Consider the following 18,604-nt stretch of genomic DNA (forward strand, 5'->3'; position numbering starts at 1 on the left):
ATCCAAAGTTTTTGTTATTTCAGATAAAGAATCCAAACCCTAGAGAGAGAAAGAAAAGTCCCTTGCCTTAATGGGAGATGACTGCCTGCCTCCAGGCTGTTTGCACAAGGGCTACGGGAACAGCTACCTCAGAGACTGCTTATAAATTTCACAAAGGAAGAGCAAAAACAAAATTCAGAGGAAAATACGAACAGGGAAGGTCACATCCCAGAAAGATGCATACTGGGATATCACTTGGAAACACTTTGAGTGAGTAACTGCAACAAAACAGGATAACTACTAGCCAGCTGAGCACTCGATACACAAAGAAAATGTGCCAGCCTTGCAGGGGAGGGGTGGCAGGAGCAGATGTGTACCAGCATGATAAAACTGTGAGGATGAAGTAATTAAATGAAGTAGGATGAGGAATCATAAACAGCGAAGAAGGATGAAGAACATCATAGTCTACTTACTCTACAAGTTCTATGCCATTTTGCTCCCCCAGCCCTTCCAGTTCAGCAGGCAACTTTTGTCTGTAGCTAGTCAATGTTGAGTTTGGCCCACTTGGCTGAATTTTACCAAAGAAGTTGGTTGGAAGTGGAAAAGATCTGCAATGGAAACAACTACCCATATCCCTCCCCTTTTGCTTCTCTTTTTCAGTAGTTTGCAAAGTTTGCTTCAGACTTGAGCTAACTCTAAGACAGTTCTTTTTTTTTTTAGTTTATAATGAAGTCTTGCCTTCTCCTCATCAAGACTTTAATTTCCCTATCTATCATTAAAAAGAATTGTTTTCAAGCTTGATTTACTGGCCAAAGAGAGGAAAACTGAAGGCCAGACCCAAAGGGAGAGAGTACAACTAACTGCTTTTCTCATCTGTGCTAACTGGAACGGAAGCACAGGATTTAAGGAGCAATAAGAACATATTATCATATATATGCATATAAAATACACATAGCAGAGAAGAAAAAAATCTTGTTGTTGAACCTACATGTACATGTATTGCAAATGTGAGGCTGGATTTTCCTGACACTTTGGCTTACAATTATGCATTAGTATGAGAAACACAATTTCCCCTTAGCATATGTAGGAGACACTAAAAGAGCAAGGAGCCTGTACTGAAACGTGTGTTCAGTACCCATTTGAGTTTGAGTGACACTACATTACTCCAGCTCATAGCATGGCAGGTATATGAATTTTAATGACATTTCAAAGTCAGTTTAATAACATTATAGCAATATTACAACTCAAAACCTGTAAAGGCAAGTGGTATGTCAAAAGACTGCCATTTAAAATCAAAAGGTTGTTGCCCCCACCTCCAACGGGTCTCCTTTAAAATTCTATTCCAAAACAGTCTTTTGAACACATTTAATAGAAAATAAAGTCTCTTAAAGTACTTCTAATGTTGTTTTCCCCAAATAATATGCCTACGCTCCTGCATAAGATATATACGGAAGAGATTTTAAGCAACAATCATGAAATGCTACAGAAACTATAAATAATGACATACCTGTATAAATGGGCTAGTATCAGCTACTTGTTTATATAACACTTGTTCTTCCAATCACATATATGCTTTTCTTTTAATTGTTGGAAATTAAGTGACTCAACCCTGATTTAAGAAGATTATCTATGGCCAGCCTTTTGATATGTGCACCTCATGAACAACAATTACCTACAACAACATTCTGAAGTGTGAATAAAAGTGATACCCCAAAAGGTCTTCTCTGGTTTCCAGGTTGCCATAGGAATAAGATACAAGGTTCCTTAGCTCACCTCCAGATGCCTTTGACCTTTCTTTCAACTTTTCTGCAGCCATTTCAGTGTAGCTAGGAAGTTCTGACATCTTCACTCCAGATCGAGCTTCTGCTATTAGCTGACGAGCTCTCTCTCTCAGCTGCCGACGCCGCTCTTCATCTTGCTGCTAAGATATATTGAACAGTTGCCAAGTCAGTAATTGACAGAAATGCAATTTCATTCTCAATCTGATCATCATGATAGTAACTGGTTTACAGCACGGTGCTTGGCCCACATTATAAATAGGATGCTCGGTATCAGTTGGGTGTCACACCACAATTTTTAAAGACAGCCACGAATCAGATATTTTTAAAGCATTCCCCAAATTATTACTGCATTAGAAACTTAATAATTTACGATGTAAATCACTTACAAATTATGTTCTAGAAAAATATATAGATGAGAATTCTCAGAAACTTTTGTCTCAAAGTAATAACTGCGAAAACTTTTGCCGTGGCTACAAAAAGGGTTTTACTAAATTGAATTACTTGTTTCAGTAATATTCTCTCACAGCACGGAAATGAAAAGCCTGATGTTGCTCTTGGTAACTCCACTCACCAAGCTGATTTCTGAGTGCAAAGTAACACTGAATCTGTGGCATGGAGGGGAACGTGATCCTTGGACTTCAATGAATATATATATATATATATATATTTTATTATTATTATTATTTTTTTTTTTTGAATAAAATACCTAATGAAAATGAATGAAAGAACAGTAGACACCAGAGCAGAAAAGACTCACATTAAAAGACGCTACCATTGGGGGTCTTGGTCAGTAACTGAAAAAGATCTTCTGGGAATCATCCCAGGTAGTGTTGTTGCCCTAAAGCCTGTAACTATCTTAGAAGCCCTACAACATTAAACTTATCAAAATGAGTAAAGTTGATAGCATGACATTTAGGAAAACACTAACCCGCCACATTACAAAAATATGAATAAAAAGGTGTCTTTAAACATATCTATAGGAATACATTAAAAAGTCTGTCTTCATCAAAAAAAATACATTTTTTTTGAAGTTAGGAAAAAGCTTAATTGACCGTTTTCCCCACTCACAAACACCACGAAGCCAGCATTTGGCTCAAAGTCCCATTTGCCCGTAACTCCATGTGTTGACATCCCGAACAGGATAAAAACCAGGTAGGTGCAGCTGACCTTAGCTAAGTGGAAGAGCACAAAGTGCCTAATTTTGGAGAGCAGCCTTGGCAACCTTCCCACCAGCCCAGCAACTGAGCATTCCGCACCTGCAAACGCTGGTAAGGGCTGCTGCTAAGTGCTATTTAGTTTAAGCAATCATTAATAAAACAAGCACAAAATACTAATTAGGTACATTTTACCCATTTCCATGTAAATTGTTTGTTTGTAGCTATTTACTCATCATTGTTCTCGGCACAATAGAAGAAATGCAAATGAATGAATCAGAATGCAGCCCTAATGGGACTTTCTGTTTATAACCATTAGCCCAGAGGTGTGCTGTAATTCAATCCTCAAGCAGCAAGATTTAGCCTCATTAACAGCTTGCATGGGCAGGTTACAACTCATAAAACCCTACAGTAAACAAAGCGTATGGACACAGCACAGTATCTTGCGCCTGAGTGACAGAATTCTGATTCCCTATCAGATTGCCTGGATTTACTTTTCTGCTCATGTCCTTACGCGAGAAAGACGATTTGGCCTGGGCCCTGCAGCAGGATGCACATCGCTTTGTTTGCTGGGTCTCACCCTGCAGCCTCCCAGAAGGTGCAGAGCAACAGTTCCGTCGGAAACTTCTTTGTGAGCGTTGGAAAGACAACTGGGAAGCTCCCCCTGCTACCATGTGCTGTAACAGATCAATTTAATTTAATTTATAGCCAGCCAACTGACGCGGAGACCGATTTTCCTCCAACCCACGGTATTGGGTAACGTGAATTATGTTGAATTTTACCTGAACTAAAACTGCTCACATCTCTACGACTTGTAATTCCCGGTATAGATGAACCTGTGGTTTTGATTTAAATGGGTTTTTAAAACGAACAGACACGTTTTATTTTATTTTTTTAACTAAGATTCCCACGTGGTTTAATGTCGAACTGCTCGATCCACTACCCCACACGTAAAATAAGGCCGGTTACGTGTTTGTGACAAATACGCCCTACGCCGAGAGCAGGCTGATGCTCCTCTCCCCTCCCTCCTCCTGCAGGAGAACCCGGATCCCGAATTATTAGCATAGTCATTAACATCCTGGGGATCTCCAAGCAAACACAGATTATTGTGGCTTGTGTTTGTGCTGATTAAGCCAATCATCACCAGTGGATAAGAGAAAACCGGCATATTTATTGCTTAAATTCAATTCGGGTGTTTGAACCATCGATTGCCGGGCTTGGCAGGGGAAAGGCTGCTGGAAGGAACAACGAAATGTAGAGCAGAAAAAGTACATAAACCACAGCGAGTGAGTTGGGAGTCACTGAACAATTACGAAAAAACAAATCAACCCCCCCTGGATTCTGGATAGGAAAGAGCTCAGGAGCAGTCTGCAGGCTTCAACTTACAGCTTCTCCCGTCTGGAAAATAAAACAAGGAGGAGACGGAGGAGTTAAAGCCCACAGACAGAAGCTCTGCACCAAGAAAGGGAGATGCAAACACACAGGCAGCGATTTGTTCATTCTAGTTCAGTCTCAAAGAGAAAACAGGGTAAAATTTTTCACCCCTCTGCCACAAAGCTGACGTGCCAAAGCAATGTTAAAGTTTCCTCAGTCCCCCCCCGGCTACCGATTGCTTTGCAGTGGTCTAAAAATCTGCCACACGGGTGCACAGCGAGTAAAACTTCACCATTTAAGGACAAACTCTTCACGAATAAGTAATGTAATTCCTTGTTTCCCTCCTATAAAAATGTATTGGTATGCAATTTTTATATTTCACAGTTCACCGCCATCTCGGCAAGCTTTCTTCCACTGCTTCAATGGTGCTACTTTTAATTTTATCCTCCTTAGTCCTAGTAATTAAAGTGATCAGCAGTGGCATCCCAACGGCTTTGACACAGCTACAACCCCCTAGCAGACTTCTGCTTTTAAGGGGAACGGGAAGAAAAAGGCCTGGAGTTTCATTTCACTGGAACAAGAAAATCAAGCTTCGCCAATCCTCAACTTTATCCAATTGTTCTTTCAGCAGCCTTTGGATCTTAAGAAACAAATAAGAAGGGCTGCCGTTAGGGGGTCCTTTTTGTACTCGCCGCAGACGTCAATGGCTGACACCACTTTGGCCAAAAACGATGCCCTGGATTTGTGAAGGTGAATTACGACGTGAAATGCTGGTGGAGCAGTCGCTGGGGTCAGCGCCTGTCCCGTGACGCTGCTCAGCACCAGCAGCAGCTGAGAGGAGAGCTGACCAACCCAGCCAGCAGCGAGCACGGCAGAGCCTTGCAGGGGGGGAAGGAAACCCACCCCCCATTAAAGCCCTTCTCCCTTAAATCACCAAATATCCCGCAATCTCCTCTCGTTTTCAACAAAAGGAAACAAATCCCAAAACACCCTACTGGGGATTTTCAGTCGCCCTTTGAGAGAATTTGGGGACGATCCTATCTGCGTTTGCACCACAAGCCTGATAATGAATTGTCCTTCCACTATTAAGAAAATAAATAAAACTGGCAACCTGTATTTTTTTTTTTTGTTGTTGCTTAAAAGGCAATTTCTTCACCGGGCTAGGACTGGGGGGAGTGTAAGTTAAAGATTTGGTGCTACTCCCCGGCACCACACTTACAACAGCGCTGTGCCTGACGGGGGGAGCGATTCACGGAGCTGCAGGTTTCCAAATTGTCCGTGCTCTGCCCCGACATCTAAGAGAAAGAACTTGACTGCCACCTCTTTCATCATCAGACAGGAAGAACGGCTCTGTTATTAGCCATTCAGAAAGAAAAAGACTTCTGTGCTTGTCCAGAGGCAAGGATTACCAAAATGTACCTATTCAGTTCCTACAGAAGACAGAATAAAAATAAAAAAAATAAAATAAAATTACATGAGCTTTAAAGGTTTGCACAGGCTGGGTTTTGCTGTGACCTTGATCGGCTCTTGTTTGAGTAAATAGGATTTGGGATGAAACATTAAAACTGTTTAGCAGATCTTTTCAAACCATTTCAAACTTTTCTTATGTTGGTTTATAATATAACCAGACATGCTTGTAAATGGCCACACCTGCTCATTTCTCTGGGGATGGCCTGATCTCTGCCTTTTCTAACAAAGAAAGGACGGGGGGAAAAAAATCAGCCTTTCTTGTTGCAAAACAGAGTGGAAAGTCAAAATCTTTCTCAAGTTTGTCCCATCTGGTCAGATTAAATCTTTGATCACTCTGGGGACCACGGTTCTGTTTGGTCTCTACTACTGTTTCACAACAGCTCAGCATTAACACACAGGTACCGAGCAAAACATGAATCGCCCAGGACGTGCACGATGTAAACAAAATTGCAGTGGGTTTGCCTTTTGGTATCCAGTTGGATCACAGGAAGGCATCAGCAATGAAAAGAAAGACATAAACATCTCCTCAATTCTCTGCCTTCTGCCTGGTGTCTGCATTGGCTGCTTTAGTACCAATAAGGCAGATGCATCTTGCTAATATTTTTCATGAACATAAAATATCGCAAAAAGTACCAAATCACTTGTCACACAGAAGAAGCTCACGATCTATGTCACTGATTGACTAATGAGACAAGGCAGGATGAAAGCAGCAGTTTCATCAGCAGCCCAACGTCCAGAACTGGGAGAAGCACAAACAATGTCACAGCAAAGCTGTCCCCTTCAGGAACAAATAAATAAAGAACAAAACCAAAAACTAGCAATAATGTGGGCTTGTATGGCTGCAAAATGGAAAACGAATCCCTAAACCTAGGAGATATTTTTAAAATATGTTAGCCTCATTTTTTTTTTTTTTCCCAATATCACCTATTTTGTTCTGCATAACCTACGATTCATCTGGAACAGCATTTCTGGTGTGAAGAGTGCTAGCTTTAAACAAAATTGGTCATTTTATTCTTTGATCATGTAATTGGTAATTTAATTCTTCGCGTCATTGTGAAATGGGTAAATTCTCAGTTTCCTGAAAGACAAACATATATACATTTGGGAAAAATAAAATAAAAGACTGGCTGACTAAGTAAGTATCACCTTGTGCTTCATCCAAGGCCTCTTGCTGGTTGTCTGGCTGCTCTTTTGTAGGCAAAAAGGAGCTGAACGCTCTCTGGCTCCTTAGATCTGGCCCAACAAATGCACTGCCAGTCATGCACATGGATCCAGCTTAAAACCCAGTGTGAGCCTAAAAGAAGCTAGTCAAACTGGCACCTACTCATGCAGAAGGAGATAGATTTGTCATGACAGGCTGATTATTCAATGTAAAGAAACAGTTTAGCTTTTCTAATCTGGTACAAATACATCTTTCTCAGAGAAAAAAGTAAAAGGTCTAGCAGTTCAAGTATTTAAAGTAAAGAAACCAACAAAAAATTGTAACGTCAAAGTGAACCATAGGTATTTGTGCTGGTGCATTCTGCAAAACAGCCCCGCAGTTCTATTCAGATAAATAAGATTTAACCCGTTTAACCCCTTCGGGGCTGCGCGGCTCCGCCATGACCACGGCAAGCATTTCTATTTTGCGCTGCACTTGGCCGTACCGCCGGTTTTTTAAGGGCAGACCGAAAAGACGTAATTCCAAATCCCCCCTTTCCGTTTTCATCCTCTCCTCGGTTGCCTGCACTGATCCCAGGAGCGATGCCCTGGCGGCGAGCAGCGCGGCGGCGAGCGGCCGTCGGGAGAGCGGGTCTGAAACAAAAGCGACAGCCAAGCCCTCCACCAACTTCTTCCCCGGAATTTCCTCCGCTCGTGCAAGTTTGTGCTCTCCCTGCTACGTGTGCTGTAATTAAGGACAGCAATCACCTGAGGCGGCGGGCTCCCAAGGCTTGCTACGCCTGTCACCGGCACTGTCAACGCTAGTGGCGTTACCCACAAACGAGGTCTCAAAGGCGGAAAAATGGCCCGAAATTGTGCCGTCAGACGGGGCATCAAGTCTGATCTGGGATCAATAGTCTGAAACCGGCATTTTCGGTGCTTTTCACCAACCTAGCTACGGCCAGAAGGGAAAGAAGCTGCTTACTCATTGCAGGAGTCAACATTTGTAGAGTTCCACTTAAGGGATTTTCTCTTGTGTAAACTTGACTTTATAATTTAAAATAAAATAACAACAACAACAAAAAAAAACCACCACCCAGTCACGTTATGAAACAAAGAGTTTTGGCAGGCGGATCAGATGCTTGAGAGCAGCATCTTTCAGGCTGCCAGCCCGGGAAGCTTCCTCCTCGCTGGGGCAGCCGAAGGACGTGCCCTCCTGAGGAATGCTTCACCAGCAGCACGGAGCAGGGTGGCTCCAAGTTTTTTTTTTCCTCCCCCCTTCCCTTAATTTTCAGGGGAGGGTGGCGGGATCACAGCCCGCTGGCATGTGCTCAGAATGTAAAGAACGAGTGCAAACCTTCCGCCTGCCCGGATCCTATTTTCCTGTGTGTGTTTTTTTTTTTCTTTTTCTTTTTTTTTTTTTTTTGAAAATGTCCTGCAAACTGCTGGCAGCTTGTTTTTAATGGAAAATACCAATCGCCTAGGATCTATACCTAGCCTTTTGCCAATAATGAGAAAACTTCACCTTCTGTCCCCAGCAATTCTTAGGAAATCTTTTGCTGTTATTCCTACAAATCCAATTACAGATTGTTGAGTAGCTAGTGGAGTAAGCTTATTGAGGAGTGTCACATCACTAAGTCGTGCGTATGTGTTTCAGTTTGTAATGTGGTCTGAGCCGCTGTAGAGGTGTCAACTTAAAATGCAAGTAAGTAGCAGAACAGGGCTAATCCCAGCCACTACTCCCCTGCAGCCAAATTGTAGCGCAATGAATGACAGTGGAAATGCAAAGATGCCACTGTGCTTATCACACACAGCCAGATGGTGGACCTGGATCAATGCACACATGCCACGATCAATGCATTTGATAAAGAATTAAGAAGAAAACTGTACATGTTATCAAAGAACTTGTACATGGCATAATTATGATTCTGCATGTGCTTACTGATGATATTGGAGACTCAGAGGCAGGTGATAATGAAACTGATAGGAAGAAATAGCTTAAAGGCTACAGCATATGGCCTCAGCACTAAGAAATCTTGTCAAATAGTTCAGAAAGCTTTTTTAACTGTTATTACAGGCTGCTCATAGTGCAAGCTGGTGGCAACGTTTTATTTTTTTTTTTAAACCTGAAATGTCAAAAAGTTACAAAAGCTATACTTTTCCGAATGGCTCAGAAAATAATTAAGACGCTATTGTGCTTTAAACACGGCCAAAAAAAAATCACAGGTAGAGTCTGGGCTCGCAGTTTTCGGTGGTGGTGGTTGGGCATTTTTTAAGCTATATAATTATGTCTACCCCGACTCCATGTTTTTACACTTTAAGGGGTCTTGTGGCAGTTTAAAGAATGCATTTGGGTGACAATTTGCATTCGTCACGCTAATTTGTACAGATACAGTTTTGATATTAGTTCTCATCAAATGTATGGTATTTCCCTCTTACCATTTGTACTCTGCCGGCCGCATTACAGCTACCTTGGATGTCAAAGAAGGTAATTAAAAAAATGTGGAAAATGGTATAAAGCAATAAAAAAAGGCATATACATTTATAGTGTATAAAAGGTACCTAAAATACAAATTCTCATGCTCCAGTTGATAGATGAGCTGTCTAATCAACGCCTGGACGTAACTTAAGTGCTCTCATTAGTGTGAAGGCCTTCAGGCTAAATAAGACTAAATCCCTTAAAAATTGTTTCTGCAATAGAAAAATCCCCCTTACCATTTTCCTCTGCCTAAATCATATCAATTAAAAAGAGAGAGAGGGAGGGGGAGCGAGAGAAGCATTTTCACATGACTTTGTTTTAGCTGACACTCCAAAAACTATCTCCTGAATCCAATTTAAAATGTTGCAGCGAAAAAAGTTCATTAGCAATTGAAGAAACAAAAAAATCACGCTGAGTTCAGTTTCTCTTTCACTTTAAACTCAGATCTTTAATCAGTGCTAAGGCGTATAATGCCCATTGAATCCTTTACCTTCACTTTTTTTTTTTTTTCCCTCAACCCCAAATATTTAATCAACAGTGCCCACTGCGGTTTTACGTTTAAATTTTATAATTTATCAAAACGAGCCTCTGGAAGGAAGAAGCACGCATTTTACTGAGTTGCTTTGCAGTGTGGCCCCCCCCAGCCCCAGAATTTCAATTTGTCCTGACAAACCATTGGGTATTAAACGCTAAAGGCACGCAGAGCGCATAAAGAACTGATGGCTTGATTAGCTCTTGTGGTGCGATTGAAGGAGCTGTCTCTCTCCCCGATTCTCCATTTTGAGAAACACTTTGATCTCTGTTCAAGTCAATTCATGAACATCAACTGACAAGACTGCATGAAACACCCCAATGGTTAGACCCAAACTCGGAGCAAACTATTTGGTTTCATTAAGGCTTCAGGAGAAGTGACCAGTGACAGTCCTTTCATTCCGGAGCCAACAGGCAAGTGACTATTTAAACTTTAATGTGCACAATGTACTGCTGAAGGCCACTACACCTATAGTCGGTCACTCAAGGATGAATGCCCGTACCTACTATTTTGTGACATGTGAACTGCTAAGTGCAGCTGCAGGCTCATTAACGTGTTTGCCGCGTTGTTTTCGCCACCGCGGGCTGACTCTCCGCATTTCCCGTGTGAGAAAGCAGCGCGTCCTCAAAGGGAGGCAGAACAGCGTGCGCCGCGTAAAACCCAGTTATTAAAAAAGATCACATTTCTAAATGCAGTCATTTACTACGTGTTTACGCCAACATAGAAGAAATGCTACCCATTCCAGCTGAAAATATAAAAGAACTTGAACCCCACCACCGACGGAACGCAGGGCGTTTGTCGGTGCGAGAGCTTTGCTACAGTCAACTATTTACATCGCTTTTCCCTTTTTTTTTTCTTTTTTTTTTTTTTTTTGAGCTGCCCTTTCCAAAGAGTCCCACTTCAAAGAGCTGTTTTTTTGCTCCGGTTCCTGTCAATGCAGGTCAGAAACACCAGAGTGGAAAGTGGCTGCAGTGCCGTGGCACAAAGAGTCTCTGCGGCCGAAATCAAACAAAGCCCAATTAAACTGATCATAACGTCCCAGTGAACACAAGGAAGCTCACCTGGTATTTCTGGACTTCTTGTGTGAATTCCCAACTCTACTCAGTACTTGGTACTATAATTACCCTGACCAAAATACTGTGAAATTACTGCTCTGATCTACTAATGGCTGCAAAAAATCAAGCCGTCGTGGTTTCATGCCAAGGGGCCGTAGCAAGGTGGCGCAATGCTTTCCGACAGAGACGACAACTTCTAAAAACTCAAAAGGGAAAATTAACGGGATGTGGTTTATGTTGCCAAGGCCTGTTCATTAATTACCAATTTAATCACTGCTGGAGGCATGACATTACAAAAATCTGGCTGAAAGTTCTAATAGATTATGAAGACCACCTAAGAAGAGTGACCAAGAAATGTACAAAACAATTAATACTGTTTCACTGCTATCAAAGACACTCAGATTATTTTACATCAAGTGAAGCAAAAGAATTAGTAGCTTCACAGTGCCACCACTAGGAACTGTAAATACAATGGCACACAATTAGTAATGCACATGTGACTTTTCGTTCAAGGCATATATCCTTGGGAAAGCCAGAACATGATAAGGAGAACAAAAGAAACATTTTTAAATGAAATGAATAAAGATTTTAACTCTACCCTCGTGCATGCTGAGCAATAACAGAATAGGCGATGCAAAATACAGCTCTAAGTGATGGCGATATCATCCTGGGATTCACAACAGCGTGTACTGAACATCCGCACAGAAAACGTCCACAGTTATTAGCAGCAATATAAAAAGAGCATTCGAGATGCTAAGAAAGCCGGGTCTCGCCTCACACACAAAAGAGGGGCTCTGAAACACCAAGACCTTTTTTTTTTTTTTTTTTTTTTGGCTAAGGTTTGTAATCAGAGAGAAAATATTTCAAGTTTTTGAACTGATGATCTGAAAATTCACTTAATAAACCAACAGCATATTTTCTGGGAGCACGCGTGTTAATGCTATGGCTGCAGACTACACAGCACCTGGAATTAACATATATATAATAAACAACTGCATATTTATATTTAGATGCTTAACTGGTGTAAGTAGACGGAGGTTATGGAAATAACACCAAGAAAATTCAACTGAGAATCTCAAGCATTTATATAGAAAACCCAAACTGCGTAACGTTTGTCTTGCATTATCAAAGGTTCCGCTTTATTCATGAAATCCGTCCCGGTATACAACTGACAGTGCATACTAATTCTTCTTAGAACTACATTTACTTGCCCTAATTGATTTATTTTCCCAGCTACGTAAGGTGCTTGTCCACGTCACTATTTCTGTACAGAGAAATATCACAATTTCATAGTCAGGAAGTGCTTAAACTGATCAAATACGAAGTCAAAAGACACAGAGCCTTCTTGGAAACTTATGGAGTATTTTTATTTTTCATGTATTGAGTGATGGTAAATAAAACAACTTGTTTGTTCTTGCCATCAAGGAAACGCGATCAGACTATCTCAACCTTTGCATGTCATCATAAAGAAGTAAATATCAGTTCAGTCGTGGTTTTGAAGTGTTCAGTCAGCAGGTCTGACCTTCATTTAAAGAAAAGTATATTGTTAAAACAGCTATAAAACTTGGAATGCTCATGAAATGTAAATACTATACAGCATAGTCTTATCAGCTTAAACCATATTTAACCACTTTATAGTGGCATACATACAAGACATATAAATGAACAACGGGGAATAAGTTACCAAAGCTCAGGGATTACCAAAATAATGTTCAATCTTTTTACCAATTAGATGGTAACTGCTTCTTTGTAATCTCGAGAAGATCTAGTGATCATATCTAAATCTGGTCACAATTATCAGCATGACAGGCTAGGTTTTTTTCAATCAATATTTTCCAATTAATATTAAAAGACCAAGGTTGCCAGCTGCAAAGTCCTCCACCTCAATAAATGTATGTTAGATGTTTAATTAATAAAGACCAACTTCACTCTCTCAAAACCAAAAGCACCATAGGCATAACTTTGGTGAGTTCTCTTAAATGAATTAATACTATATCACCTTGGTCACAGGCATTTATTTTCCAGTGAAGGAGACTGCAAAAATTCCACTGATGATCTAGATGCCTTTCCTAGGGCGATATAAGTAAGGATTCTGGTTTCAGGTAGAAATAAATATATCTGAATAAAGCTATCTGGTGCTCATTTTCAGGAAACTGTTGAAAATTTTGGAGGAAAGAATAGTTGCAGTGCTAACTTGACTTTAAGGCACCTTGCAAATTAAAATGTCCTTTTTTGTTGTCTACTCTACACTTGCATTCTGTGCCACCTCTGTTCAGGCTGACCACGGTATACTTTTTGGTCACACAGCAGAGCTTATTTGCTCAGAGATGCAGGAAGGTTATCGGAGGACATGATCAATAAATCAAACTGTTTAATAAAGCTTTTTTTTTTTTCTGAGCACTTGTTCAGAGAAATCATGCTTTATTTTTATTTCATTGCAGATGGAATATGCTGTGTCTGTGCAAATGTACGGAATCAGAATTAAAGAATATACAAATTCATCTCATTTTAGGTTTTGTCCGTTTCTGGAGCTTTTCTAAAAAGCTTTTTCCATTTCTACCCAGCCACCATGGACGTAAAAAAACAGTTATCACTTTGCACTCAAATATTTATGAAAATGAAAAGTAATGGGCAAAACAGATTGACACCTGAAGTAGAAAGAGCTTATTAAATATGAATTAGATACAGCCGCAACAAGTCCTTTGAGGAAGTGAGTAATAAAAAGCGATATTCTGAACAGAAAGAAACAATCTCATGGCATAACCCTTTCCTGCTGCCCTCTGTGTTCAGGCTGCGTTTGCATGGCTGGAGGTAAGAGCTCTTTGGTGAGGTGCTTCATACCTCCAAGTTCTACTACAAAAGCTGAAGATAGTCCTCAATGCTCTTTCAAACTTTATATATATATATATATATATATATATATACCTATACATATATATATATATATATATATACCTATACATATATATATATATATATATATATATACCTATACATATATATATTCAGGCAGCTATAGCTGTCATTCAACTTGAATAAATATTAAATAATGGTGGTGGAGATAAGGAAGCCCAAATCTTTCTGCGCAGAGAGCAGGCCAGCAACAGTTGTGTTTAGGCACAGCAGCAGTGTCAGGCCTGCTCTCTGAACACACTCCTGCAGATTATATTAATATGCTTTTAAACCCCTGTTTTACACATGGAGTCCCTCACAATTTTTTAATCATCTTCACAATGCCGTTGTGAAGAAATAATTACTGTTTTCCTGTTTCACGAGAGGCAAAAGACAGAGCAATTCCCTCTGGGTATCACAATATTGAACTCCTGCATCCCAGAACCTGTGCAAGATCTGAAATACAAAAGGTCTTTGGCCAAAACCATGCGAGGGGCCCAGTCCCACACCTAAATTCACTCAGGAGGAATCCTCAGCTCATGCAGAACCCAAATAACTTCAGGAGTGATCTGTGGCTCGCGTTAGGAAGACGAACACAACCTTTCCCGGATGAGCACCACTTCTCATGAAGGCCGTGCTGTACGGTGTTCTCCACTGAAGCTGTCTGCCTTGCAAAAACCAGTTAAAAGTCTTTGACACGTGCTTTAGGAGATGCCAGAAACAAGACTGCTGGGCATAACCTTAATTAGCCTTGCCGTGGCACGGCCTTCTCCTGTCCCCCGATCTCACCCACCTTCCGCCTGGAGCTGAGCTCTGCCCGGTGGTGTTCAATACTTTGGGGTATTTTCCCTGTTCAATACGTAGACCCATCAATATGTAGCGCCAGGCTTTACTCTGCAATATTCAAATCCTGCTCTGTGGGCAGAATTATTAATTTCTTCAAGGGCTTTTCTACAGAGCTCATCACTACGGTATTTAAGCGCCTCAAAAGCATTAATCACATTCCCTTCTCCCAACACCCCGTGGTGGTGTTATTACCCTGTTCTTCGGCTGAGAACTGAGACGGAGAGATCCCGCTAAAAGGATCTAACGCTGGATGCTCACTCTGGGAAGCCTATTACCTGCTTTTTTTTCAGCATACTAAGCTTTATGCAGCCCTTTCTATGGCTAAAGCACAGCTCCAACTGATTTCCCTGACGGACCCGGATGCCCAGTGCATCTGCAAATTAAACCTTCACCTCAAATGGCCATCCAGAGAGGAAGGATGCACAATTAATGACCACGAGGAGGAAGCTTGGTTCGGGAGAGTCTGCAGCACCGATGAGGAACTCGGAGGTGAAGGCAACATTACATTTAAATCTTTTGAGAGCCTTCACCATGACCTCAGCCTTTCGCTCCTCACCATCGCTGCTTCGCTGGCCGTACACCTTCCACTTCTGCAACCAGAAGGACAGAGGTCCTCTGGACAAACAGCCTGCTACGTCACCTCAGTCCTCGGAGCTAAATGAGACACGATTGCTTTGGGGAAAATAGTATGTGATCACATAATTAAAGACTGCATCATAATGCATATACACAAAGGAGGTTAATTAAAGTTGCCTGCGCATTTCTTAACTCCTAATTCCTTTCTCTGTAATCACCCTGACTCCACAACCATCACCATTGGAGTTTACAGAGCCAATGACAGCTGCAGGAAATTTCCATTCTTTGTGCGGACCAGTCATTAAAGGAGAAAAAGACAAACGCTTTGCCACTGGCCTTCGCAGCTATTTGCTGACGGAGGAGTTCGGCCGAGATTCAACAACTACGGGCTCCACTCTGCACCTGGCAAGTCAGGATTTCCTGCTGGAAAGCCCCTTCGGCCCTGCACCTCCTCGGCACTTCCAGCTTGCCTTGGACCCCTCTAACCTGCCACTTGGCCACGGAGGTTGCACTTTACAGCATCCCATGCACACAAGGTCCATGTGTTAACAGCCATCACTGCAAGGCTGTATTTTACAGTGGCTGCTGGGAGAGCTGACGTCCATCCTAGCACTGTGATATTCATCACGAGACGAGGCGAGTTACATAAAAATGACTAAGCTAATAAAAAGGCTCTCCTGGTTAAAAGCTGAGTGATTACAGCTGCTACACCAGATTGGGAATGACAGAAGCATCTCGTAAAAGAGTCACTGCATGCACACCTACATCAAGAAAGCGAGAAGAAAGGCTGAGCTATTTGTAAATCTACCAGGGAGAAAGGCATCCAGAAGGGGATCAGTAAGTCTGTTAGTCTGCTCATACAGCTCTTCAGTTAACTCTTCCAGTCTCCAAAAGGCTGCATCAATTTTAAGGATCCTCCCTCCTATGATCCTCCCAACCCATAAGCATGCTTTCAAGCCGTTCCTGACCAATGTAGTCTCTTCTCAGACTTCAAATACCTGCCTACAGGCTTACATACCTCTGTACAGGCTGGCACACACACAGCTTGCAGATTTAAGCCTTCTTGAGAAGCACTAGGGGAGCAGATCTAACAGGGGAAAAATTTCTCCCATGCTGCAAGGAGGGAAGCAATAGGAGAAAAGAAAAGGGGCTGGTATGCTGTGGATGGAGGAAAGCAAGCAGAGAAGGAGGTCTGAATCAGGTGGATTGATGACAGGGATAGGAGATGGTGGGGCAGAAGGCACAAAGGGAAGAGGTCTAAGGCAAGAAAGTGTAAAGAAAGCAACTATTAAGGAAGAAAAGTTAAAAAGTAGAGAAAAGGCAGTTTAAATGGACAGTATGGTAAGATGAATATAGTGAGAGAGAAAAAAAAAAAATGAAGCATAGAAGGGGAAGAGTATACAGCTTGGGATACAATGAGAAACACATGATTCAGAGGAAAATGGTAGCGAGCCAAGAGGTATATGAGCAAATTCAATGCCTTCTGCTCCTGTAACCTCACTGATTTCTGAGTTACAAAGAAAAATTAAAAAAAAAAAAAGCACACGAGACTATCGCTATGGGCCTAACCGCACCCCAGAGCACAAACATGAGAAGATGAAGACACTTAGCACAACGAGTCAGGTGAGCTTACACCAGGAAGCTCGTATTTATGGCCACAGAACAACCTTGGAAATTTCCTCCCTTCTGATGACCTCACGCAGCAACACAACCCCACACACCGTACATTGTTCTCACCTGTTTACTTAGAAAACAGCAATTCAGAGTTCTCACATGGCAAATGGAAAGTAGCACAGCAAAGCCTACGAGACAGGATTTTCAAAAGTAACTAATGACACTGCAGGCTTAACTGGGGTTGCTGGTTCCCAAAGGCTGGGCTGCCTGCAGCTCTTTTCACGAAGGTGTCAACGAAGGTGTAACTGCAAACTTGATGAGTGACGTTTCAAATTATTGGACTCCCTTTTTTAAAGTTTTCTTGTTGAAAAATGAACTCTTCCTATTTCAAACCATTTTCTCTTCTCAAATCATCCCAAAAAGCAGCCTAACCCAACTCACATTACAAACTGTTGATTCTGGTTACCATAACCGCCGCGGGGCTACTGCACTGCACATTATTGCGCCCAGGTTGCAACTCTGCTAAAATGCAACTACAAGAAGATGCTCAAGTAGAAGTTCTTCTTATTAACCTTAATAACCAGAAAACACTGAACAGTCTGTGCTATTTTCCAACAAGCAAATAAGCAATGGCAAATAAGTAAACTGGCATGACCACACCACATTGAAAGATCTCCTCTCTATGAAGATCAAATCTGTTGAAAAAAAAAATCAACGTATCTTACCATCTATATATGTTAATGCATACATGCATACAATATGTCACTTTTATATAGCACATCAAATAGGAATACTATACCAGTATCCATTCAAGACATCCCCTTTCAAATACACATTTCCCACTGAAATGCATTCAGAGAACGCTGAGCTTGGTAAGCCACGTGCTCAAAAGTAAGAAAATGTCCAGATTACCTTAGCTATAAATCCTTGCATTGGTTCTCATTTCATATAGTCTTTAGTGTGGACACCATTTTTTCTACAGAGTGCTTTACTTTTTCAGTGGCCATGACTGAAAATGTTAAATGAGTGAACAACACTTCACTAACTCACTTTACCCTCCTCGTTCACCGTGTGCCCTACACCTTGTTTAAAATATACTATTTCAACATTTCTCTGAACACACAAATATTAACTTCTCTCAGGGCTCTTCACTATTGTGTCTAAGAGCTTCCAAACTACATCTCCACAACCCCTTCCAACCGAGGAGCTTTTGCTATCCTTATGTTACAGTCAGCTGAAGCAAAGAGTGCCCATGACCTGTTTGCTCAGAGGACCCAGGACTTCAGAGGGGCTCACAGCACAGCTCTCCTTGACTTGGCTACAGCTGGGTGCATTCTAAGCTTCCATAAACCCATCCCCAATAATCTTGGTTTGGAAATTAGAAATCAGAGAACCTGCCAACTTGAATATGTTGAGTTCAAGGTACCATCTCTCAACACTTTAAAGGGGGAATGAGACTTGGGCTCTGCAGAGCAGCACGAAGAGACAACCCTTCTTTCTCTTGCAGGTTTCCATCTAATTCATTTTTCAGCTGCTCTAACAAATGAAATAAGCCCCCATGGATATCCAGCTGCCCGAGCTTTACAAGCCTGGCTCACCCTGAAAGCTCTGTCCCTGTCTCCTACCATTCAGCTGGATTTTGTGGCATAGACACAGTCTTCATTACTCTCTGACTTCACATCACCATCTACCTCCATGCCTTCTACCTGGGG

General features: G+C 41.6%; 1 protein-coding gene across 10 annotated transcripts in view; it reads right to left on the bottom strand.

Annotated features, from left to right (window-relative positions):
- Positions 1–18,604, bottom strand: part of EHBP1 (EH domain binding protein 1) — a 207,964-nt gene that overhangs the window by 49,005 nt on the left and 140,355 nt on the right. For all 10 annotated transcript variants that reach the window (XM_082757350.1, XM_082757349.1, XM_082757356.1 and 7 more), the window contains one exon: positions 1,753–1,900. In XM_082757350.1, coding sequence (XP_082613476.1) covers positions 1,753–1,900 — 148 coding nt within the window. The remainder of the gene's footprint in view (positions 1–1,752; positions 1,901–18,604) is intronic.

The sequence above is a fragment of the Aythya marila genome, assembly GCF_965140915.1.
Source record: "Aythya marila genome assembly, chromosome: 3".
Taxonomy (NCBI): Eukaryota; Metazoa; Chordata; class Aves; order Anseriformes; family Anatidae; genus Aythya; species Aythya marila.